The sequence below is a fragment of the Papio anubis genome, chromosome 15 (assembly GCF_008728515.1).
Source record: "Papio anubis isolate 15944 chromosome 15, Panubis1.0, whole genome shotgun sequence".
Taxonomy (NCBI): Eukaryota; Metazoa; Chordata; class Mammalia; order Primates; family Cercopithecidae; genus Papio; species Papio anubis.
Genome location: NC_044990.1, coordinates 77698601 through 77725198, shown reverse-complemented (window position 1 = coordinate 77725198; position 26598 = coordinate 77698601). Strand labels below are relative to the sequence as shown.

Here is a 26598-nt window from a genome sequence, read left to right as displayed (position 1 = left end):
GAAAAATATTTGCAAATCATCTGATAAGGGGTTAACATCTAGATTACATAAAGAGCTCCTACAACTCAACGACCAAGAAACAAACAACCCGATTAACAAATGGGCAAAGAACTTGAATAGGCATTTATCTAAAGAAGAAATATAAATGGCCAAGAAACCCATGAAAAGATTCTCGAAGTCACTCATCATCAGAAATGGAAATGCAACCACCGTGAGATACCACCTTATGCCCATGAGGATGGCTACTACAGGAAAGGAAGGGAGGGAGGGGAGGGACGGGAGGGAAGGGCGAGCGCGAGAGAGGTATGCGTGTTGAGTCAAGATAGGGAGAAACTGGGCATTGTGTTGCTGGTGCAGCTGCTGGGGAAAACAGTACAGCCGTTCTCCAACAAACTAAAACCAGAATTACCACATGATCTGGCAATTTCACTTTCAGGGATATAACCCAAAAGAACTGAAAGTAGGGACTGAAGAGATATTTGCTGTAGGATGGATACAGGCTTTCAGTCTGGGTAGACAAAAATGTCCTGGAGATTGGCTACACAACAATGTGAATGAACTTGACACTACTAACCTGCACATTTAAACATGGTTAAGATGATAAATTTTCTAATATATATATGTATTTTTTAACATGTCTAATTTGTTCTAAGGCCACATTTATGTTTAATATCTTAGTATAATATCAGATACAAATAAGAGTAAAAATAGAATCTTCTCAAGGCCCTAACCCAGGAATACACATAGTCCTACAGAGGAAAACTGTTTCCTAAAAAAGAGGATGCTTCCAAAGAGGGCAGAAAATGGTCTACAAGCCAAAATGTTTCAGAGTAAGCTTGTCCAAGCTGCAGCCCTGGGGCCACATGGGCCCAGGACAGCGTTGAATGCAGTCCAACACAAATTAGTAACCTTTCTTAAAATATTATGAGTTTTTTTCACGATTTTTTTTTGATCATCAGCTATCATTAGTGTTAGTGTATTTTATGTGTGGCCCAAGACAGTTCTCCCTATGTGGCCCAGGGAAGCCAAAAGATTGGCCACCTTGCTTTACAGGAATAAGTTCATATCTATTATATAAAACTATATGTTATATAGTATTATGTAACATAATATAGAAATATTCATAAAGTAACATTAAAATATTTTATAATATTCCACCAACTAACAGCTTTTGAAAAAATTTATTTCAATTTTGAAAAGACTTTAGAACGGGTAAAGGTAAAGAGCTCCAAGACCACTAATCATCTGTAGGTGGCAGTAGAAGCACAGTATTTACGTCAAAGCAGCCCTGAGCTATCAATCGGTATGGAAAACTGGAGACCATACATAAGAAATCTAGATCTATTTCATGTTCAAATAAACTGTGTGAGTACTCCTACATTCAATAAATTGCAACTAGCTTCTCTGATACAAAACCTTTTTAACTTGCCCACTTTCACTTTAAAACCTCTACACAGCCAATCCCAATCTACCTATTTCTTTTTGCCTCATTATTTTATTTGATATGTCTTTGTGATTGTATCTACCTAGAAACATTAGCCATTCATTTTTTGAGACATGGCATAACCTTTCTTACAGAAAAACACAAACACCAGTCGAATCCATATGCCTGTTAACTGAGGGCCTGCTGGGTGAAGCACTACTCTAGATATCCTGAAACGTTTGAAGATGCACGTGCCAGGTCCTTGTTCACAAGACACACACAAAACGAGAACAAGAAGAAAAGGGGTGAAAGTGCAATGAGGGATCAGTACCCACACGACTGTCAAAGAGAGATGTGTCACAGATACTTCAAACTGCAGTTCTAAAACCTGTAGTTACTGATCCTAAATCAAATGTTCCGTTCATGTTAGAAGAGCAAACCCTACACCAGAGGCAGAAAGATGTAAGCCAAGGGTCTGAGACCCTTCATTCCAAAGAAGCACAGCAGCAGCTGGCCTGGGGGTCTCAGGGTGGTCCTGCCTGCCTCCTTCCTTCCCTTCTCTGTTAAGACTCCCTCTAGACTGTGTGGCTTGCTGAGCGCAAGAGGCTGTATGAGCTGAAAATCACAAACTTCTCATAAAGTCTACCCATACAAATAATATTAGCAATAAGAAGATAATATTGCTGCAAATATTCAACTGAATGGAGCACTAGTTTTATTTTATAAGCATACAAGGGAGAGTTCTGGTAAACACCTCGTCTGAGTAACCAAAATCAATGCAGTTTTATTACCAAGGAAAAAATAACATGTCTTCCTCTGTAGGTTGATTATGTCTTCAAGAGGTAGACATACATGCTGAAGAACAATAAAATAATAATAATAATAATAATAATAAAAGATGGCAAAGATCAGGAACTAAAGTGACCCCATCAGGGGACTGAGTGCTTTGCATTTAGAGTAGGCCCAAACTTCAGCAGACACATTCTTGGTTTTCCTCCCTGGGATGAAGACTCAGGAAATGAATCCTGGACACATTAAGGCTTCCATGCAGACTCCTGCCGGCTCCTATCCACAGTCCTACAGAAATTCAGAGGAACACCAAAGGTAAATACTCTCTGCAATGGAAAGAGTTGGGGAGAGGAATGCCTTCAAATTACACAAGGCTGGAAGTGGATGACCCCAAAAAGAAGGCCTCACCCAACTTCCCCTAGGGAGAGAGACCATCAGAGAAACGAGCTAACAGGGTTAAGACAACGTGGTCAATAGTGGCACAGACTGGGCTCCTGCACAGCTATCCAGTCCCAGTCTAAAGACAGGAAAAATATAAACATGCTACAAAGAAAAAAAGGGGACAAACGAGGCCGAGAGAACTAGTACTTAGTGTCTACAGCATGGACTTCACACAAGCTATAAGACAGTTTTTGAACAGGAAAGGTAACACATATATAGAAAAGTGCAGCATGCCAGAAAATCCATTTGCTTCTTTTCCCTTCCCTAGCCTGTTCTCTGTCCCAAAGGCTGGTGGGTCCAAACACCATGCAAAGGCTCATGGCCCCCTGGCTTCCAGCTAAGTCCTGCTAACAGGAGCCTCAGGGGAGATTTAGGCCAAGAGGAACCTGAGGTCAGGGTGTTTATTTCCCTGGTTCCTTCCTGTAAGGGAACCTCAGGCTTACCGTCTCTCAAAAGAAAAGCACTGCTCCAAGGCAGCTGACTTGACTGGAGTCTCTCCTTCCAAGTTCTAGTAATTTCTCCCTCCCTTGATCTCTTTGGGCCTAAGGGTGGTGAGGGTAAGAAAAGCAACAGCTCCAAGATCCTGCTGTGCAGATGATGGGGGGCCCTTCCTTACTATTACACATGCCCACACCCCACCCAAAAGGTTTACCACCTAAGCATGAATTCCTAAGCACTGTATTTTCATTTCGTCTGCTTTTTGAAATTTATACAAATGGAATCATATGATATGAATTCCTTCATGTCTGGCTTTTTCAACTTAACACTAGATTCATGAGATTCATCCATGCTGTTGTATCTGCTCTATCTATCATCAATTGTGATTGTGACTGGCACTCCACTCTATGCCTACACCACAAGTGACTTATTCATTCTACAGTTGGTGAACATTCAGGTTGTTCCTAATTTGGAGTTGTTGTAAATAATGTTACCGTGAACATTCTTGTCCATGTCTCCTGGTACGCAGCATGTGTTTTGCCTGGTTATAGACCTAGAAGTGGACTCTGAGTCATGGAGTGTTGGTATCTTCACTTTAATACTTAATATTAAACCGTTTTCCATGTTTAAACTCCCACCAGCAATGTTCCTTGTTACTCGATATCCTCATCACTCAACATCCTTGCCACCACTTTGCATTATCTGACTTTTTCATCGTAGACATGCTGGCGAATGGCTAATACCTTACTGTGGTTTTAATTTTCATTTTCCCAATTACTAATAAAAGGTTGAGCAGACTTACATGTTGCTGACCATTTGGATCTACTCATTCTTGAGTGCTTGTTCAAGTCTTTTGGCCACTAAATGGCAGAGATCCCAGACACCACAATTAACATGTACAAACTGCCAGAATCCAGCTATAAAACCTTTCCTTGAGAATATCAACTCATTAGCACGAAACAGGGAGATAAAAAGATGGCCTATTCCCTCAGGAGACTGTTTGCTATAAGTCAAATTACCATTTATGATGATTCTCTATTAAGTAGGGCCAACTTCAACAATAATTACTAAAATAAAGTATAATATCATAATGCAAAATACAGAAAGAACATACACTCTGAGAGTCATGAGTAAATATTTCTGGGTCACACCATGTAAACTACATACTTTACAGTCGGCATGAAGATTAAATTAGCTCAAGCATGTGAGGCTCTCAGAATCATGCCTGACGGTCACCTCTGATTACCTTTCATAATTTAGGTAAGAATAATGGCAGAGATTATAAAAAATACTAAGTAACTTGTCTTAAACCAACAACCCTCAACCTTACAGGTACAGGGTTACTTTTACTATACAGATGGCTGTGTACTAAAATCATCAACCACACACACTATTATATAGGTTTGTGTTTAAATAACCTGATAACACATCTTTTGTTCCTTTACCAATTCTGACCCGCCACAAGTCCTTTTTTTTTTTTGAGATGGAGTCCTGCTCTGTCACCTAGACCGGAGTCCAGTCTCAGCTCACTGCGATCTCGGCTCACTGCAACCTCCACTTCCCAGGTTCAAGCAATTCTCCTGCCTCAGCCTCTTGAGTAGCTGGGATTATAGGCACACACCACCATGCCCAGCTAACTTTTGTATTTTTAGTAGAGACAGGGTTTTGCCATGTTGGCCAGGCTGGTCTCGAACTCCTGACCTCAGGTGATCCACTCACCTCAGCCTCCCAAAGTACTGGGATTACAGGCATGAGCCACTGCGCCTGGCCCTCCTCTTTCTTCTGAAATGCACTTCCTCATATTACTAGGTGTTAAATATACAGTGGTTCCCCCTTATTCTCAGGGGATACATTCTGAGACCTTCAGTGGATGCCTGAAACTGCAGATAGTACCAAACCCTATACTTACTATTTTTTTCCTGTACATACGTACCTATGATAAAGTTTAACTTATGCGTTAGGCTTAGTACCCTTGTGTTTTGGTACTATTATTAAGTAAAATAAGGGTTACTGGAATACAAGCACTGTGACACCGTGACAGTGAGCCTGATCACCAAGGTGGCTATGAAAGTGACTAATGGGTGGGAATGTCTACAGTGTGGAGACACTGGACAAAGGGAGGACTCATGTCCTGGGGAGGAAGGAGCAGGACAGTGAGAGATTTCATCATGCTGCTCAGAACGGCATGCGATTGAAAACTTACGAATTGTTTATTTCTAGAATTTTCCATTTAATATTTTCAGACCACAATTGACTGAAGGTAACTGAAGCCTCAGACAACAAAATTGTGCATGAGGGGACTACTGTATACCCATTTCCATTTGCACCTCTGGTAACTATGAGATCAGAATGTGCAGTGGAAGGTTGTGTGCCTCACAATAACCACGGAGTTCTACTCAATCTGCTGCCTTGGCGACTCTGGATCTCTGTTTCGACAGTACAATGTCACATTGCAGACTCTTGGCCTGGGGTCCCATAGGACTTCAGTGGCTCCAGGACTGATTTCACTGCCATCACTTATATATGGTTAGATCTGGGTTCAACTTGTTTGCTGTGAGGTAAGTGTCTGAATGTCTACATGTCTACAAATCTTTAAAACTACACAAAAAAATTGCTAAAGACAAGAAATTTGGGAATATTAAATTTACAATACAATTTAGGAAACCAAATAGAGAGGAGGTATACTAACTGGGTTAGAAGATTATAGCTGTAAATTGTTGGGACTTAAGAAAAACCACACATTTAGACAAATAGTTTCTCAATCTTCTTTACCCAGAAACTCTTACTATTCAACATATCTCCCCTACACCTGCACCAAAAGAGCAGTCAGTTGAGATACAAGTTTGAGAAACAGAAAGGAGGGGACAAAGATTGGAGGATGTCAAGGCTAAAGGATAAGCCTCTCCTCTAGTTCAGAGCACTCTTTGTCTGCCTCACACCCTCTTCTCCCTGGGGACTGGCTGTGTGCTGACTGTCCCCATGCTGGGATACATGAACAGTAACAACAGTGGACCCCTGCTCCCTGCACTGATGGGAGGCAACAAGGATAAGCTGCCCTCACACTTGCTATGCTAACAGAACAGGAAATATTATTTTACCTGTGGCATAGACAAATGTCTAATATAGAAGCATGTTTTATAGTGGGAATTTGCTATACAGATCTATTAACTACATGCTTTCTCATTAAAAACTGGCTTAACTGAATTATATTCACTCAAAAACTGGTTTCTAGTGCTAAAATCAAAATTCCCTTATGGCTTTTAATATTGAAACCAAAACCCAAAACTGCAGCTAAAACACATTATTTGATAAAGCAAAGGGAATCTTGCAGTCTCTGGGAATAAGTAAAATCCCTCTTTTGCAAGTGAAAAATTTCTCTTTCACTCATATTCCAAAGTAAGTGAAAAAAAGCCACATGAATGGTGCCTGAATAAGTTCCTCTGTTTGGAAAGAAAAAAGAAAAAAATCATTACGTTCAAGTGTTAAAGAAACTTGTGTCTACACCATACAAGTTGAATGCTTGACTCATTGTTTACTTACTGTCAAATGATTTGGGCAGTTTCTTTTCATGATAACTCCCTGCCAATACAAAACCATTTCGAAGATCCAGGAGCACAGAAAATCGGGGTCAATGCTACAGGGCTCATGGGTTGCTGGGGAAGACTACAGGCCTCAGGCCCTTGCCTAAGTCTCCCCATCTCATAAGCTAGTCAAAGTGTCCCTGCCTGCTGACTCGAGACCCAGACATTTATCCATTCCTCCCCCAACCTCTCCATTTCTTCACCTACTTGTTCAGTCAGAAATTCAACCAATATGAAATGCCTCTTCTCTACACACATATGCAACACATGCCAACTCTCAAGGAATGCAATTTAGTGGAGGAGAAAAAGCAAGTAAATATGCAGTAACAATGCAAACATGTGCCACTACAGGGATAGGTACCAAGTGCTAAGGAAACCTATAAGGATGAACGACCAGCTCAGCTTCAGATGGCAGAGAAAGCTTCCTGGAGAAGGTAGTTACAAGAATAAAGAGAAGCAGGCCACGCCATCAGGTGGGAGACAGTGGTAAGGAATGCCACAGTGGGTGGAAGAGCATGTGAGAGGCAGGAAGAGCAAATGTAGCCAGTCCAGAGGGCTGGAATGGAGAGTGAGATGAGGAAAAAGTGAGAGTTCACCCCAACCTGAAGCCAGGCCTATGGAGAGCCCTCAGGTCTCCCGGATGCCTCCTCTAAGGGCCTGGCAATTCAGAAACAAGAATGCCCCTGTGTACCATGAAGAACTCAAGTCTTGATGAGAGGACTCTTCTAGACACATGCCATCAATGTATCTGTTGATTTTAGCAGTAATGGGGAAGCTAATCAATACTTAATTTTAGAAAAGTAGTAAGCTATGTGAATAAGGCAAAGGACAGATTAGGTCTGCAGGCAGGCAGATTTCTGTCCAGCTGAAATATCAAACTCCTGTGTGATGTATGAAATATAACATCACATATAAAAAATTGATGAACGTAATTCAGCCATAAGAAGTCATATCTAGTGGACAGATCAATATAATCACCTTGGAAGAAGTTATTACAGTGGGAGAAACTGGGCCTGGCTTTACCCTGAGTTCTTAAGCAAGGAACTGGTCTTCAATTTCTTCATCCACACAAGAAATAGTTGCTATGGTTGTCTCCAATACTGCTAAAACCCATCATTCTGGCATTGCGATTTGATAAAATATCAAAAGTATTTTATCACCAGAGACAAGGATTTAAGTAACTTTTCTAAGCCACAGACTTACTATGGTTTTGTCTGAGGGGAAAAAAAAAAAAAAAGATGGACCCCAAACTGTCTAAAATTCAAAAAACAAATATATTTAAGTTCATGAACCTTTTAAAAGTTGACAAACCATGCAAACCAAATATAAAGATAATTAAACTTTTAGGATAAGCAAATGAGAGGATAAATTTTTTTAAGAAATGAGAAAGTAAAAAAAAATTAACCTAACAAGGCAGGCAGTGATTCGTTGCTCACTTCTCTTTCTGCTGGTTTCATTTCCCTTCTTAGGTGAAAACACTCCTAATATGTAAATCGGTCCACTAAAGACTTCAGAGTCCTTTCTGTTAAGATTTGCAGAAATTTTTATGCAAAAGAAATTATTTCTAGACTTCCATGCACTAGAAAAGCAGACTTACAAAATACAGCAAACTAAAGTGGATAAATGTATGTGGCAAAGCAGAAGCAAATAATCAAGGATCCTACTTTTAAACATTTAGAATTGTTTAAATAGTAAAAAGTGGAAATGTGGATATTCTATGATTTTTAAGAACTTGGTAGTAAAAAGTGAGACTCCATTTAGGATTACCTACTAAGTGCCAGGTACTATGTTAAGCACTTGGGACCTTTCTGGTTTAGGGCCCTCACAATCCTGCTGGATGGTATTATCTCTATTTCAACTGTACAGAAATGAAGTAGGAACAAAGGGTTAGTCAGAGTGGGCAGGTAACTAGACAAAGTCACACAGCTTAGAAAAGCAAAGAAGCTAGACTTTAAACCCCCTTTTACTCAATATCAAATCTCCTTCTCTTTCCATAGATGATGCAGACTTTAAGCATCAAAGTACACAAACTGAAGAAACTTCGTCCTTTGTATATAATTCTCTTAAATATATGCCATCATTTCAAGGGGAATTTATGCTAAGTGTGACTTCATAAACAAATCATTTGTGAGAGAGAAAAACCACATCCAGGGTAAAGTCATAAGGTGAAAAAGCCTATTTCAGAGAGCACTTCCTGAAAGAGACAAAGCAGCAATTACAGGCAGCCCAGCACCAACTCCCATGCCAAGCATTACACTGGAAACTACTTTTTAAAGCAACAAAAGAGTCTAAAACAAAATAAAACATTTCTTAAACACACTGTTTCCAGAAAGAGCTATTTTAACAGAAACAACTCAAAGATATCCCTTCGACAGAAGTGGAAGTGCTGAAAAATGTTCATCTCTCATACAGACTTTTGATGGACAGGAGGTAAGCAGCATTTAATTAACTTCACGATTATTGTCAAAAGTAATGCTTTATGTACTATATTTCAAAAATCATTTCATTTTAATAATACAGGCTGGGCGTGATGGCCCACACCTGTAACTCTAGCACTTTGGGAGGCCGAGGCAGGAGGACCAGTTGTGCCCAGGAGCAACATAGTGAGACCCCGTCTCTATAAAAAAAATAATATTAAAAAATAAACTATGTCGGTGAAAGACCTTGAAATAGGCTATATAATCATCTTTCCACAATATGATTTTACATTGATTTTCAATATTGCTTTACATTAATAGTAAATGTAATTTTTTTCAACTTAAGAAAATGTTTATGGTAAATCATATGTATATTTAGAAATGTTAATCACATGGTTTCAATTACGTTGTTTCATGAAATAATGGTTAAGAAAAGAAAAGCTACAAATAGTCATGGTATCTACAGCTTTTAAAAAGCTGACTTTAAAGTCAATCATTTTTCAGTATTTATCCAAAAATTTCTGTGTTTGCAGAGTACAATCAATACTATAATGCCTTTAAAACATACGCATCACTCATTTTTTTTTCAAACTTGAGCAAATGAATACAAGTATTGGTGACAAGCTACATAAAAACTGCTTGAGCATAACGTGGGAAAAAAGACTCAAGATGGTTTGTAAGTACAGGACTTATGTCACAAAATTAAATGATGAGGATAGGTGAAGGGAGTCCTGATGCAATACTAAAAAAGAAAAACAAATACAAAATTTCATTTATATTATAATTGCTACTATTTAAGAATTCATTCCAGTTAAACATAAGATTTAAGCCTCCATGATTACTCTCCTTTGAATGACACTAGAGATATAATTTTTCTCTGTAACACTTTCCTCATTTGATAGAAATTAATATTCTAGTCATACCAATATTTGGAAAATTTAATATGTTTTTAAATATATAGAATTATACTCCAAAATAATATTTAACCTAAATATTTGAGAAGGAAAGAAGAAGAAGGGAAGAAAGGGAAGGGGAAGGAGAAGGAGAAGGGGAAGGGGAAGGGGAAGGGGAAAGGGAAGGGAAGGGAGGGAAGGAAGCAAGGAAGGGAAGGGAAGGGAGGCAGGGAGGCAGGGAGGCAGGGAGGCAGGGAGGCAGGAAGGCAGGAAAGCAGTAAGGCAGGCAGGCAGGCAGGCAGGCACGTTTCTTGTGTTTATCCACAGCAATTGCTCAAGTTAATTTTTAATGATCAATAGCCCATGATGCCACTCACCACAGACAGCAAATCTCCCCCACAGTTTTCCTTAAAGAGAAATTCTGGGCTGATTTCAAGACAGCCCACTCTGCAAAGTGACATTTTTGAAGGAAACTTTTCATCCACCTCTATATTTCAAGGGGATGCCACAGGTTCCATCTCATTGCAGCAAAGTCTATTTTTAAAGTCTGTTGTTGGTGTTGCATCATGGGGGAGTGAAGTTTCACACTGAGGAGTCAATGATATTTGCAACCCCAAATAATCTCCTTTCCATTTAAAATGGGCAGGTTTTTTTTTGGTGATGGAAATTTGTTAGTTTCTACATACACATCAAGTTACTGAATGACTTCTTATTAATATCTACTTGTCTTAGATACTCCTTATTTGGATTTACTTTGAAAATTTTTTAAATTTAAATAATATTGAAGCTTCTGAATCTAGATGGAATGAGGATATGAAAGTTACTAATAGCACTAGCTTGTTTTCAAGGTGCTGCTTTCTGTGAACCACTGAAGTAGAGCAGCTGAAATCACAAAACTTGGAAGACTTGGCATTACGTACTCCCAATTGTGCATTAGAAAATAGCTCATCTATTGCTCTAACAGTCTAGTTCTTGATCTGCTGACCATGGCACAAAACACTGCTGTTTCTAGACCTATGATAATTTAAAGAGAACATAAGGTAATAAATACTATGAAGTGTTTCCACTTTAAAAAAACAAAAAGTTTAATAGCCAGCTACACAAGTCTTCATTTTCAAACTAGAGATTTACAAACTAGAGTTTTTTAGCAAAGTAGAGTTGCTGTGAGTCATCTCATCAAAAGTTCCTTCCTGTATTTATTCATCAATTCAGTAAATATGTATTTATTAACTATTACATGCTCAACAGACAGTAGGGCTGCAGCTGTAACAAAGGAAAAGTTCCCATTCTCTCTCAAATGAGAACTACTGTGAATGCTCAGTAGTTAACCAGCCGAATGGTTCCTTGATTAATTTTCCACATGTTTCTATTTACATATTTTATATATTAAAATTGTGTTTAATGAACAAAAATACATTATTTGGACATTACTCATCTGGTTGCAAAATATTTTAACAGAATGAAGATGATAAAAAGTGGCAAACAATTGTATTAAGAGTCAAAATTCAGAATCACCTTTTCCCAATTAGTCCAAATTAAAGGACACTTATTACAGGAACAACTGCTACCTAATTTCACACTATAGGAAAAAATTGTAAAGAAATAGTTATTCTTGTAGGAAGAAGGGAAGTGAGCAGGGAGAGAGATGAATGAACTTGCCCAATGAATTATGACACCAGGATCATTTTAATAGATTAATACAAATTAGTAATAATCTCTAGGGAATGGATTCCTTAATAAATACTAAGACACATAGAGTGAGTTTAACATAAAATGCTCTCAAACTCAAAATTCACTGGCAGTCAAGCTGAGTGGGAGAATGTTAAGCATTTGTTTTTTAACTGAGGATTTTATTCTTATTTTTCTTAACTATTCTTATTTTTCTTAACTATTTTTACAGTTTCTAAGTATCATGCCCACCAACAAGCTGTAAAATGATCACCCTGAACAATCAAGATCAACCTGTCCCTTTTAACAACTCACATCCAGATGAATACAAAATTGCAGCCCTTGTCTTCTATAGCTGTATCTTCATAATTGGATTATTTGTTAACATCACTGCATTATGGGTTTTCAGTTGTACCACCAAAAAGAGAACCACTGTAACCATCTACATGATGAATGTGGCATTAGTGGATTTGATATTTATAATGACTCTACCCTTTCGAATGTTTTATTATGCAAAAGATGAATGGCCATTTGGAGAGTACTTCTGCCAGATTCTTGGAGCTCTTACAGTGTTTTACCCAAGCATTGCTCTATGGCTTCTTGCCTTTATTAGTGCCGACAGATACATGGCCATTGTGCAGCCGAAGTATGCCAAAGAACTTAAAAACACGTGCAAAGCCATGCTGGCGTGTGTGGGAGTCTGGATAATGACCCTGACCACAACCATCCCTCTGCTACTGCTCCATAAAGACCCGGATAAAGACTCCACCCCCGCCACCTGCCTCAAGATTTCTGACATCGTCTATCTAAAAGCTGTGAATGTGCTAAACTTCACTCGACTGACATTTTTTTTCTTGATTCCTTTGTTCATCATGATTGGGTGCTACTTGGTCATTATTCATAATCTCCTTCATGGCAGGACGTCTAAGCTGAAACCCAAAGTCAAGGAGAAGTCCATAAGGATCATCATCACACTGCTGGTGCAGGTGCTTGTCTGCTTTATGCCCTTCCACATCTGTTTCGCTTTCCTGATGCTGGGAACGGGGGAGAACAGTTATAGTCCCTGGGGAGCCTTTACCACCTTCCTCATGAACCTCAGCACATGTCTGGATGTGATTCTCTACTACATCGTTTCAAAACAATTTCAGGCTCGAGTCATTAGTGTCATGCTATACCGTAATTACCTTCGAAGCATGCGCAGAAAAAGTTTCCGATCTGGTAGTTTACGGTCACTAAGCAATATAAACAGTGAAATGTTATGAATAATAGAAAGGTTCTTTATCTCAATCCCATCAAAATTCACTAACTACTCTGGCGTCAATGGACATTCTGTAAAATATATCAAGTCCCTTTTCTCTTGAAAAAAATAAATTCATTATCTTCATTTTTAAAACTTATATAAAACATTTTGGTGAATTATTCGGAGAAAAGCATCTGATTTGTCTTTCACAGTCAAGCCTTATTTACACAGATAATTAACTTTTTGCATTTCTATGTGCAAGTGACACATGTATGTTAATCAAGTCAGTAGGGGGGAAATCAAACTACCATACAAAATAATTTGATTAAATTATTTTCTATTTAGATGCAGCTCCCTTAGGTCTAATTTGCACTAGGAATGGAATTATAAATCCAGTACTTCATGTCCCAAACACCGACTTCCAGAATTCCTATATAAGAAATTATGTTGAACTCACTACTGTTACTTACTACAAGGCAAAATTAACAGGAACAAGAACCCAAGGGGCCTGTAAAGGCCATCCCCATCAGCCCTCCCCTACTCTGAATTCATCCTTTTGAAAACAGAGGATAGTCATTCAAACACTGAGAGCCTACTATGCACCAAACCCGATTTAGGACTAATGATGAAAATCTAATCTGAGATGCTATTTCTATCCAACAATCCAAGTTCATTTCTATCATCTATCTACTATATGGTGAAATGCCATTCTCCAATACAAACAGTTTGTTCTTCTTATGTGGTTAAAGATCCCATTTTTACAAAAGAAGTTAATTGATTTTCTTCCCAGGCCATATGTCACAGTATAAATAGTACTATGGGAACCTTGGATTCTTAGCCTTGCCATTTAATTTCTCCTAGTAAAGTAACAAACCAAGTAACTTATCCATCTAACAGAAAAAAACTGAAGTATAATCAGTAAAGCCCCTATTATTCTTAATACTTATGGAAGTAAAATAAATGATTCAACTATAACTTCCTCTCTGCTAAATTACCTTTATCATTCTTAACATGACCATATCCTACTGGGGCTTAGAACCAAATATATGCATTGGTTAGAAATTTATTTCTGGGTGGGCATGGTGGCTCACGCCTGTAATCCCAGCACTTTGGGAGGCTGAGGTGGACAGATCACTTGAGGTCAGGAGTTCGAGATCGGCCTGGCCAACATGGTGAAACCCTGTCTCTACTAAAAATACAAGAATTAGCCAGACATGATGGCAGATTCCTGTAATCCCAGCTACTTGGGAGGCTGAGGCAGTAGAATAGCTTGAACCCAGGAGGCGGAGGCTGCTGTGAGCCAAGATCGCACCACTGCACTCCAGCCTAGGCAACAGAGTGAGACTCTGTCTCAAAAAAAACCGAAATTGATTTCTGGAAATAACATAGGTAAATTCATATTATTTAAAAATAAATAAATAAATAAACACAAAAAGTCTAATGATAAAATGGCATTTTTGCACTAGATGGTCCCTTAGACAATCTTCTTAGTACAATTCTTCTGTTCCAAATATAAAAAACTGAGGTCTGATGAGGTTATGTGACTTGCTCAGCTAAAGAACCACACCTAGAAACCAAAGTCAGTTCTTTCATGTCGAACACCAATTTTTCAATAATAAAAAGCAAACATGCTTAAACATTCTCAGAGCTACATAAGGTGGTACTGAGATGCAGTTTCTCAAAAAAGAGAAAAATACAAAGTTTTTAGTTTCAATAGTCAAATGATTAAAATATATATCTTTATATACTTTATACACATAAAATAAGTATCTTTATAGATATTACATCTTTATATATTATTTATATGTCTTACATATATTTAACATATAATTATTTCTAAAACAAGAAAAACAACTCTTGTATTTGACATGTAAGTTTATTGTACACATATACATAGTCAGAGCCTACTCTCAACCATACAGATGAATCTACTCTTAAATGTGTTGGATGGAAAAGTTATCTGCCAGAGCTTGTCTTGATAAGAAGAGTTTAGTCTCAAAGCAAAAAGCACAACAAAAGATTCTATTGATACAAAATCAACAAAGTGAAAATGTATGCTGTGATTCTCACAATAAAATTGTAAATAATCTAAATTATAATTTAATTGTAGATCACTTAAAAGTTATTTTTAAAATAATTTACTTAGCATTATAATCAAATATATTTTAACATAATATGTAAAAATTCAAAATTTCACTGTATTCTGGAAAACAATGTAACATCCACATATAAATACTAACAAAAAATAATAGGTATATAAGGCCAGATGTGTGGCAGGAATGAGTTACTAGAAATGCCTAATACATATGGCTTTTAATAATGGACTTATCTCTACTTTCAAAACCTAACGGTTACATTTTCTGAGTTTAAATCATAGTCATGAGCATCCATCATATGTCAGCTACAACTTCTATGCAAAGCACTGGAAAAAGAAATGAACAAGTCTGTGGTTCAAAGGCCTTCCCTTACAGTCTTACTTGGGCTACACTGTAATCAAGGCTTGCTTGCCCTTCACCATTACTGAATGCAGGGCAATGAGCACATAAAGTGAAACTTGGTTCTCCCTTAAAGAGTCAGTGGGTAGCCTAGGAGGCACAGACAATGACAAGGTAATATAATAAATACTAATAGAGATAATACATGTGCTGTAATACACATATAAGGGCAATCCTGCCAAAGGGCAAAAGGAAGCAGAAAGCAAACCAAGTAGGCATGAGAATGCAAATGCGTAGCAAGCGAAGAAAGCTGGATGACCAGCTGGAAAGTGGTTTGAGACTAGCTGGTGGTCAGATGAGGAGGGCTCTGAAAGGAAAGAAGAGCTGGGCATGGTAGCACATGCCTATAATCCCAGCTACTCAGGAGGCTCAGGTGGGAGGACTGGGCTTGAGCCTAGGAGTTCAAGGCCAGCCTGGATAACATGGACCTTGTCTCTTAAGCAAAACAATACATGGAAGGGGTATACGCTTGTTTCTAGAAGCTTGATGTAAGAGAGCTTCTTTAATTCTCGGGGCTACCCTTTGAAGCACAGAATACCTACCGTTGACATGTGAGGGTCATCTATAAACTGAGCTCAGGAAATGGAGCTTGAGATAAGTAACTTGCTCAAGATTTCACATAACTAGTAAGTGGCAGAGCTGGAATCTCAAATCTGGTCTGTCTGATGGCAAAGACTGTGCTATTTCCACTATTCCAGACTGCCTGGATAGCACCTTGGAGGAATCTGACTTTTATTCTGATGGATATGAGAATTTGAGGGTTTTTAAAAGAACTAGTGTGGTTAAGCCTGCATTTTAGAAAGATAACTTCTGACAGCATTGTATGGAATGCTTTGAAATTCACAGGGAAACTAGTTAGAGAATTACTGTAAAAAAGTAGACAAGAAAAGATTTAAGAGTTGAGACTGGGATAACAATGACAGTAGAAGTAGAGAAGAAGGGATGAATGAATGAGTTATTCAGGACTTTGAATTATTAAGACTCAGTGCCAGAAGTCCTAGCCAGAGCAACTAGGCAAGAGAAAGAAAGAAAAGGCATCCAAATAGGAAAGCTCAAACCATCTCCCTTTACTGACGATATGATTCTCTGCCTAGAAAACCCTAAAGACTCTGCCAAAAGGCTCCAGGAATCGAGAAACAACTTCTCTAGAGTTTCAGGATACCAAATCAATGAAGAAAGATCAGTAGTAGTATTTCTATACACTAATAACTTAGTTCAAGCTGAGAGTCAAACCAAGAACAAAACCCCATTTACAACAGCCACACACACACACAAAGATACCTAGGAATACATCTAAGCATGAAGGTAAAAGATCTCTACAAGAACTACAAAACATTGCTGAAAAAAATCAAAGATGGCCAGGTGTGGTGGCTCACGCCCATAATCCCAGCACTTTGGGAGGCCAAGGCAGGCTAGGCTGATCATGAGGTCAGGAGATCGAGACCATTCTGGCTAGCACAGTGAAAACCCGTCTCTACTAAAAAATAAAAATAAATAAAAATAAAAAAATCGCCAGGCATGGTTGCACGTGCCTGTAGTCCCAACTACTCAGGAGGCTGAGGCAGGAAAATCGCTTGAACCTGGGACGCGGAGGCTGCAGTGAGCCAAGATCGCACCACTGCACTCCAGCCTGCGTGACAGAGTGAGACTCCGTCTCAAAAAAAAAAAAGAAAAAAAAAGAAAAAAGAAAAAAAATCAAAGATGACACAAACAAATGGAAAAAGCATTCTATTCTCATGGACTGAAACAACTGATATCATTAAAATGGCCATACTGTCCAAAGCAATCTACAGATTCAAGGCTATTCCTAGCAAACTACAATGTCATTTTTCACAGAATTAGAAAAAATTATTCTAAAATTCATATAGAACCAAAAAAAGAGCCCAAATAGCCAAGGCAATCCTAAGCAAAAAAGAAAAGAAAAGAAAAAAACAAAGCCAGAGGCATCACATTACCCGACTTCAGACTATAAGGCTACAGTAAGCAAAACAGCATGGTACTGGTACAAAAACAGACATATAGACCAGTGGAACAGAATAGAGAACCCAGAAATAAAGCCTCACACCTACAGCCATCTGACCTTCCACAAAGTTCACAAAAATAAACAGTGGTAAAAGGATTCCCTATTCAATTAATGGTGCTAGGATAGCTGGCTAGTCATATGCCGAAGAATGAAACTGTACCCCTACCTTGCACCACATACAAAAATTAACTCAAGATGGATTAAAGATACAAATGTAAGACCTCAAACTATAAGAATCCTAGAAGAAAACCTAGGAAACACCACTCTGGACATCGGCCTTGGGAAAGAATTTGTGACTAAGTCCTCAAAAGCAATTGCAATGAAAACAAAAATTGACAAACGGGACCCATTTAAACTAAAGAGCTTCTGCACAGCAAAATAAACTATCAACGGAGTAAACAAACAACCTATAAAAGGGAGAAAATGTTCACAAACTGCATCTGACAAAGGTCTAATATCCAGAATCTATAAGGAACTTGATTCAACAAGCACAAAACAACCCCATTAAAAAGTGGGCAAAAGACACAAACAGATACTTGTCAAGACACACAAGCGGCCAACACACAAGAAAAAATGCTCAACGGTAATCATCAGACAAATGCAAATCAAAACCACAATGAGATACCATCTCACACCAGTCAGAATGGCTACTAAAAAGCCAAAAAAACAACAGATGCTGGGGAGATCTGGGAAGAAAAGGGAAACTTATACACTGTTGTATATAAGTGAGAAAAGGGAACTCTTATACACTGTTGGTGGGAATGTCAATTAGTTCAGCCACTATGGAAAGCAGTTTGGAGATTTCTCAAAGAACTTAAAACAGGACTACCATTCAACCCAATGATCCAACTACCGAGTACATAGCCAAAAGAAAATAAATCATTCTACCAAAAAGACACATGCACTCACATGTTCATCACAGAACTATTCACAATAGCAAAGACATGGAATCAACCTAAGTGCCCATCAACAATGGACTGGATAAAGAAAATATGGTACATACGCACCATGGAATATGATGCAGCCATAAAAAAGAATGAAATCATGTCCTTTGCAGCAACATGGATGCAGTTGGAGGCCATTATCCTAAATAAATTAATGCAGGAACAGAAAACCAAATACCACATGAACTCACTTAAAAGCGGGAGCTAAACACTGGGTACACATGGACATCAAGATGACAGCAATAGTCACAGAGGACTATTAGAGGGGGAAGAAGGGAAGGGAGCAAGGGTTGAAAAACTAACTACTGGAAACTACGCTCACTACCTGGGTGACGGGACCATATGTATCCCAAACCTCAGCATTATGCAATATACTCATATAACAAACCTTCATGTGTACCCCTTGAATCTGAAAGTTCAAATTTCAAAAAATAAAAACTAAGACTCAGTGACCTACCCCATTGACAAGCAAAATGAAAGATTTCCAGCTTGCATGACTCTGAGTAGATGATACTAACTAAAATAAGAAGAAAGAGGGGAAGAGGATAGAGAGGATAGAGAGGAGGCCAGAAGAGAAGAGAGCTTCTGAACATGAGTTTTCTTTGAGTCTATAAATCATTAGGAAATAAGACTCTAGACCAGACATGGTGGTCATGCCTATAATCCCAGCACTTTGGAAGGCCAAGGCGGGAGGATCACTGGAGGCCAGAAGTTTGAGACCAGCCTGGGCAAAATAACAAGACACCATCTCTACAAAAAAAAAAGAAACACAAACAAACCAAAAAAAAAAAAAAATGGCCGGACATGGTGGCTCATGCCTATAATCCCAGCACTTGGGGAGGCCAAGGCAGGGTGGATCACCTGATGTCAGGAGTTCATGACTGGCCTGACCAATACGGTGAAACCCTGTCCTATTAAAAATACAAAAAAATTAGCCAGGCATGGTGGCAAACCCAGCCACTCAGGAGGCTGAGGCAGGAGAATCACTTGAACCAGGGAGGCAGAGGTTGCAGTGAGCAGAGATCGTGCCATTGCACTGCAGCCTGGGCGGCAAGAGTGAAACTCTGTCTCAAAAAAAAAAAAAAAAATTAGCTGGGCATGGTGGCACACCTATAGTCACAGCTACTCAGAAGGCTGAGCTAGGAGGATTGCTTGAACCCAAGAGTTTGAGGTTACAGTGAGCTATGATCTCACCACTGTACTCCAGGCCTGGGCAACAGAATAAGAGAGTAGTGTGGGTTGGAAATAGTGAGCTTGGAAGCAAACAATACATGTTCACTGTAGTTGAAATCAAGAAAGTGCACAAGATAGCCCAAAAAGTTTGAGAAAAGAGCTGCACGCAGTAACTAAGGTCAAAAAGAACTAGCAGGGAGTAGTGTGTGGGACTTAAGAGAGCAGGTGGTTTCATGAAATAGGGAGAGGTTAAAAGCATTTAATGTGCTACTGAAAGGTTAAAGAAGATGGCCAGTGGCTTTAGAAATTAGGTGGCCACTGGTGACCTTTATAAGAGAAGTTCCTGTAGTGGTGAGGTGAAGAAAAAAAAAAAGAGAGAATTAAATAGGAAGTAAAGAACTGTAGAAGAGTGCAGACAAATTTGGTACTGATGGGAAAGAAAAATATTAGATGTTAGGCGAAAAACACTGAAAGCTGTAAAGCACATATTTTTATTTTACTTTAAGTTCCAGAATACGTGTGCAGAATGTGCAGGTTTGTTACAGAGGTATACATGTGCCATTGTGGTTTGCTGCACCCGTCATCCAAGTTTGAAGCCTCGCATGCGTTAGGTATTTGTCCTAATGCTCTCCCTCTCCTTGCCCCCCACCCACAGACAGCCCCCAGTGTGTGATGTTCCCCTCCCTGTGTCCATGAAGTACACTGATTTGAAGAAAAAAAAAAAAAAAACAGTAGTTTCCTCTCTGTAGTTTTTGAAGCTTTGCTATCATCAATAAAAGATATATTTGTGGCTGGGTACAATGGCTCACACCTGCAATCCCAGCACTTTGGGAGGCCAAGAAAGGAGGATCACTTGAGCCCAGGAATTCAAGATCAGCCTAGACAACATAGCAAAATCTTTTCTCTACCAAAAAGTAATACTAATAAAAATGTTTTTTAAGAGATATATTTACAGAATACAAAGTTTACTTGTTGAACTAATTGTGTTCCAAAAAGTCTATGTTTGAGAAAGCCTCAAGATTTAAAAAAGTCATACTATATACTATAATGTTTGTGACTTGAAAAGGAAGAGAAATATATTCTTATTCAGGAGATGGCTAAATTACCATTTATAGTGTCTTTCAAAGGGGATGCTATAACTTTTCAACTTATTCAAGTTTGTAACTCTTGCTACAAACTGAGATTTAAGTAGGTAAATCCCTTCCCTCTTCTGAGAGTAAGCAAAAATATTCCCGCCAACTTCAAAATTGAATCAATCTTCTTTTTATGCACAAGTTAATAGGATTCCATAATTAAATAAATGAATATGAAAGTTCTACTGTCATTCAACTCTACGTGCAGCAGGAAAAAGAAGACAGGGAGATAGTGTAAATAAGAATTAACGCTAAGTTACTATCCATCTCCAAAGTTCATTCTAACACAGACACACATACCTCCCATCACTCAGCAGGCTATACAGGGAACCAAAAAGAACTGGCCTGATAGGAGATGTTTTGGGGAAAAATTATGATTTAGCAATGCTGCTGCTTCCTTGAGTCAACGTGGAATCATTCCTGATGTCTACACAATTTTCCCCAATAACAGAATACTCAACTTTAACTTCTCAGTCTAATTACAATGACCACCTGTGGAATTCAAACTTCACGCTAATTATGACACAGAACTTTACGTCTCCATTCAAACATTATTCAGAATCATACATTATTAAAACAGCTAAAGGTCAACATTCATGGATATTCACAGCAATTATAATTCACAAAAGGGAGTTACACTGTAAATATTAACAACGCAGGTATGAAAGCTATTAGAACACTAATTATAATTTTAAAATAGGGATCCAAAGTGAATTTGAATCAAGATACACACAGTAGTTTAATAGTTCTCAAAACACATATTTAAAATTAAAAGAAGACTGAAGATAGTACACACAGAATTTTAAATATTTGGTATCTATATTTCATACTATCTCATTTCCCAAATAGTGTCTCAGATACTTCATTCAGATGCCTGGAGGTCATTTACATGTGCTAACAACTCTGCTCCTAGATTCTAATTATTTCACACACTAATACATGGTTTTTGGGGGGGGTTTTGTTTTTTGAGACAGAGTCTCACTCTTTCGCCCAGGCTGAAGTGCAGTGGTGTGATCTCAGCTCACTGAAACTGCCTCCCAGGTTCAAGCGATTCTTCCTCAGCCTCCTGAGCAGCTGGGACTACAGGTGCCCGCCACCATGCCTGACTAATTTTTGTATTTTTAGTAGAGACGGGGTTTCACCATATTGACCAGGCTGGTCTCAAACTCCTGACCTCATGATCCGCCAACCTCAGCCTCCCAAAGTGCTGGCATTACAGGCGCAAGCCCGTATTTGAAGCTTTGCTACCATCAATTACAGGCTGTTACCGCGCCTGCCCTGTTTGTTTGTTTGTTTGTTTGAGATAGAGTCTCGCTCTATCAACTCTGCTCCTAGATTCTAGTTATTTCACACACTAATACATGATTTTTTTTTTTCTAAAGAAGATCAACGCAATATGAAAGCATACAAATTCTGAGTGAGTTGGCCACTGCAGGTTGTCTACAAAGTTATAACCCATACACTGGCTTTGTTTTATGTTTGACGGAAATGTATAAAACATTATCAGCTTTTAAAAATTATTCTTCAGAAGCTTAACTTCATACAAATTAATTTTGTTTCCTAATCTAATTAAACTATATTTTTGTGTTTAGTTCATAAAATTACAAAGACAAATTTCATTATAAAAACACACAAAACTAATTCTATCAGGATCAGAATAGGAAATTCATTTAAAATTCTCTAAAACACAAAATTTCAAAGCTAAAAAATGAATGTGGCTGGGCGCGGTGGCTCACATGGTGGCTCAAGCACTCTGGGAGGCCAAGGAGGATGGATCACCTGAGGTCAGGAGTTTGAGACCAGCCTGGCCAACATGATGAAACCCCATCTCTACTAAAAACTACAAAAATTAGCTGGGCGTGGTGGCACGCACCTGTAGTCCCAGCTACTTGGGAGGCTAAGGCAGGAGAATCACTTGAACCCGGGAGGTGGAGCTTGTAGTGAGCCGAGATCACACCAATGCACTCCAGCCTGGGTGACAGAGCAAGACTCTGTCTCAAAAAAAAAAAGTAAAATAAATTTTAAAGACAGAATATAAAATTGATTCTATTTCAAGAACATAATAAAAACGTAGGCATAGATTAGACTTTTTACATATAAAATCAATTTTACTATATCTAAAAGTTTAAAATATTCTTTTACTGACTTTCACATATAGTAACACTTTAAATCACATTCAAGTCGTTCTAAATTAAGTCAATCTTTAAGTGCTACTTACAATCCAGAAGGCAAATTACTAGCTGCAGTGATGCCAAAGAAATACTGCATAGCTTCGACGAGGAGAAAGTCAAATAAGGCTGACAAAACCCAGGAACCCAGCAAAAAGGACTACAAGATAAAACAGCAGAAAAATTATAGAGATGAGTCTCCTAAAAATAAAGTAACATTTATTCAGCTAGAATCAGCTCAGAGGTATGTATTTGTGTGTGTGTGTGTGTGTGTGTGTGTGTGTATATACACATACTTATGTGTGTATATATATTCAAAATTAATTGTTTTTATTAAAACAGACTTTTGAAAATCGGCAGAGTAAACCCATATTGCTCAAATGTATTAACATCCATAATTTTTAAGTATGTTGAAGATATATTTTTAACAAGTAAAACACAAACCACTAAGCAAAATAAATTACAATTTTATTAAAGTCAAAGTATTAAAATTTGTATTAGCTGTTCACAACTAATACTATATATTATCATTATCACTATTATTATTATGCTATTCTAAAATTTTCTTTGGTTAATGTCCATATGCCTCAAATCAGATACAGAATAGTATAATTTTAAAAATAACCGTAAATAATAACACCAAGTTTAACAAAATAAAATCCATTTAAACAAAATTTTTTTCTATAGCCTAAGTGGCAAAGACAAAATACATAAAAACTTACGGCAAATTTTCTGCTTCCATATCTTCTTTCAAATATCCTAAAATTATAAATAAGCAGACTACTGCAGAAAGTATCTTTCAAATCAAGGCAAATTATTCTTCCACATATCAACCTCCAAATCTAGATGGGGATTTAAAAAAGAACAACAAACGAGAGTAAAATTTGTTCGGATCTCTTCCTTAGCAAATTTGTTATGTTTACACTGTCTATTTTTAATAGTCTAAACAAAATCATAATGCACACACAAAAGGAAAATTATACATGTATGTTCTCTGAGCTCAAGTCTCTCACAGTAAAAATTCCTTCCAACAGTGGCACAAAAGGTTCTTGAATTTTTTTATGCTTATAAGAAAACATATTCTCATTAAGATAACAGAAAACTGTCTATAAGAAATTTTAGGATTGTGTTTAGTAAGATTTTTAAAAATTACATACGTAAGCTAGAATGAAAGGCTAACAAATGTTCATTTTTATGCTACTGAATAAGACAAAGGTGTAACTGAAAAACAACTTAGGTATAAACTCAAAAATACACATTTCTGAGCTTAATTTTAATCATCAACCTACTTCAGAGCAACTATGCAAAGTAACTTATGGCAACTGTTGCTAAATATGACTAGGTTTGAAATATTAGTTTATTTAAATCATTGTTTCACCCAACTTCTGGTTGCATAAAAACATATAAGGGGACATACAAAAAAAAAAAGAAGAGCTACTCAAAGGCCTATTTTTGAGTCTGCTTAAACATTTTTCAGATTTTTAAAGATAATCCCAATGACATTTGAAAACATCCTAATCTTATTTCCCCTTCACGATGACCTTATGAGATAGGTAAAACAAATACTAATGACAACTTTTCTTTGTATTTTTATTGTGGTAAAACAGATACAAAAGTTATAATTTTAACTACTGAGTATACAATTCGGTGGTATTAAGCAAATTCACAATACTGTACAATCATCACCACTATCTATTTCCAGAACTCTTCATCATCCTAGACAGAAACGCCATGCTAACTTCCTGTTCCCTCTCCCCATAGCCCCAGGAAACACTATTCTACTTAATGTCTCTATGAATTTGCTTATACTAGATACCTCATGTAAATAAGATCACATATTTGTCCTTTTGCATTTGCTCATTTCACTTTGCATAGTATTTTCAAGGTTCATGGTAAAGCATGTATCAATCTCATTCTCATTTATAGTTGAATAATATTTTATGGTATGTATACACCGCATTTTGTTTATCCATTTATCTGTTAATAGGCATTTGGGTTTCTACTTTTCTGCTATTGTGAATAATGCTGCTGCGAACATTGGTAATATTAGCTCTTTTCTTTTTTTTTTGAGACAGGGTCTCACTCTGTTGCCCAGGCTGTAGCGCACTGACGTGATCACATCTCACTGCAGGCTCAACCCTCTGGACTGATTCAATACTCGCACCTTAACCTCCTGAGTAGCTGGGACTACAGGTGTGCACCACCACACCCGCCTAATTTTTGTATTTTTTGTAGAGATGGTGCTTTGCTATGTTGCCCAGGCTGGTCTTGAACTCCTGGGCTCAAGCAATCCATCCACAAGCCTTGGCCTCCCAAGGTGCTGAGATTACAGGTGTGAACCACCACACCCAGCCAACTGTCTTAAGGAAAAAGAGGCACAGAGAAACTATCTGTCTAAAGTCATACAACCTGTGCTCTTGCCAAGAGAAATAAGAATACAAATGAGAAGTCTGACCATATCAACTGTCAAAACATTTCACATATGTCTCTACTCCAAGCAAGACACCAGGAAGAGTCTTTGTCGTGACTGTACTGGCCACCAGAGTTCATCTCACCTGCCAGCCCAGCTGACCTGGGGATGGCTGCCTACAAGGCTGTGTTGAGGCCATAGCTGGGCTCAAGGAGAAACAGTACCAGAGTCACACTGAAACTTTAGGCAGCATATACCTCTATCAATATGATCAATGAGGCAGTACACATGAGAGCACAAAGGAAACTGTCAAGTACTTTACCAATGGCAGATGATGATGACTGTCATCTCCACAGAACACCAGATTCAAAAACCGTAAGAGGCAGCTCCAAGTCCTCTATCACCACATTTAATATTACAATGAAAATACTCTACTCAGGCATAAGCTCTGAGAGCTACTAAGAAAATCTGGGGATTAAGGAAATTGAAACTTTGTAATTACTAAGATACAACAAACTGCATTTCCAGAACCCCATTTTTCTTCAGTTAATGAAAATAAAGCTGCTAGCTACAGTTTTAAACAATTTATGTGTTGCAATGATGCTCAAGGACACAAAACTATGAGAGCTGGTATAAGAATAAACCACTGCATATTATTATACAGGTGAATGTCCCCTAAAGACTGGTAACTGGCTACAGGCTTGCACTCAGCAAAGCACTGCTTCTGCAACTCAACCTAAAGAAACCTGACTGTACCTCTGCATTAATTGCCAAAATCTGGAGGTTCAGAACTTACAAAATAAAGCCCTTCATTATCTGAGACCTCCTGGACTTCTCCAACCTAACTCTGGGTTTGCCTCAAAGCCTGGGTTTGCCTCAAAGTATGCTTCCTATACCACACTCCTAAAGGTTTGAAATTCATGTTACTTCCTGAAGTAAAATGCCCTTCCTTCTCTTCATTGCTAATTAACATTTATCCCTTCTTTCAGACCAAACTGAAAGCTCACATCCCTAAGACTCTCCAGAGGTATTCCCCCAATACTGGTCCCTACTTCCTTTATCACCCCCCAAGGATGTCATGTACACCTGTGACCTACAGAATCACGTTCTTATATGTATGTGTGTGTTTAGATTTCCCAAGGCAGAACTGAAACTCCCATATCTCTCATGAATATACACCGACAGCCTCTTAGCTGTTTTAACAGTGTTAATGTGGATGTGGCTATTCCCATTCCTGGACAGAAGGGTGGTCCTCTTCCATCCAAGCAGGTCACCACCTTTAAAGCACAGATGTCCACAGAGTGGGCTTAGCCAAACGAACCAAATTAACTCCAGAAATTAGGAAGGTATCAACCCAAGGCC

The 26598-nt window shown here is 38.2% G+C and overlaps 2 protein-coding genes across 4 annotated transcripts in view; one reads left to right on the top strand and one right to left on the bottom strand.

Annotated features, from left to right (window-relative positions):
* The window catches only part of UBAC2 (UBA domain containing 2), a 186691-nt gene that overhangs the window by 121361 nt on the left and 38732 nt on the right, over positions 1–26598 (bottom strand). For both annotated transcript variants that reach the window (XM_003914029.5, XM_031655635.1), the window contains 2 exons: positions 23549–23668; positions 22877–22986 (listed from right to left, as the gene is read on the bottom strand). In XM_003914029.5, the coding sequence (XP_003914078.2) occupies positions 22877–22986; positions 23549–23668 (230 nt within the window). The remainder of the gene's footprint in view (positions 1–22876; positions 22987–23548; positions 23669–26598) is intronic.
* GPR18 (G protein-coupled receptor 18) lies at positions 5541–13047 on the top strand. Of its 2 annotated transcripts, none has more exons than XM_009192150.3 (3): positions 5541–5649; positions 8670–9102; positions 11883–13047. In XM_009192150.3, exon 3 carries the CDS (start codon positions 11917–11919, stop codon positions 12910–12912), a length of 996 nt encoding a protein of 331 aa, XP_009190414.1. In that variant the 5' UTR covers positions 5541–5649; positions 8670–9102; positions 11883–11916; the 3' UTR covers positions 12913–13047. The 2 variants fall into 2 exon arrangements, with proteins under 2 accessions (XP_009190414.1, XP_021785429.1); XM_021929737.2 differs by lacking the exon at positions 5541–5649 and adding an exon at positions 10831–11022 and having other exon boundaries at positions 8777–9102.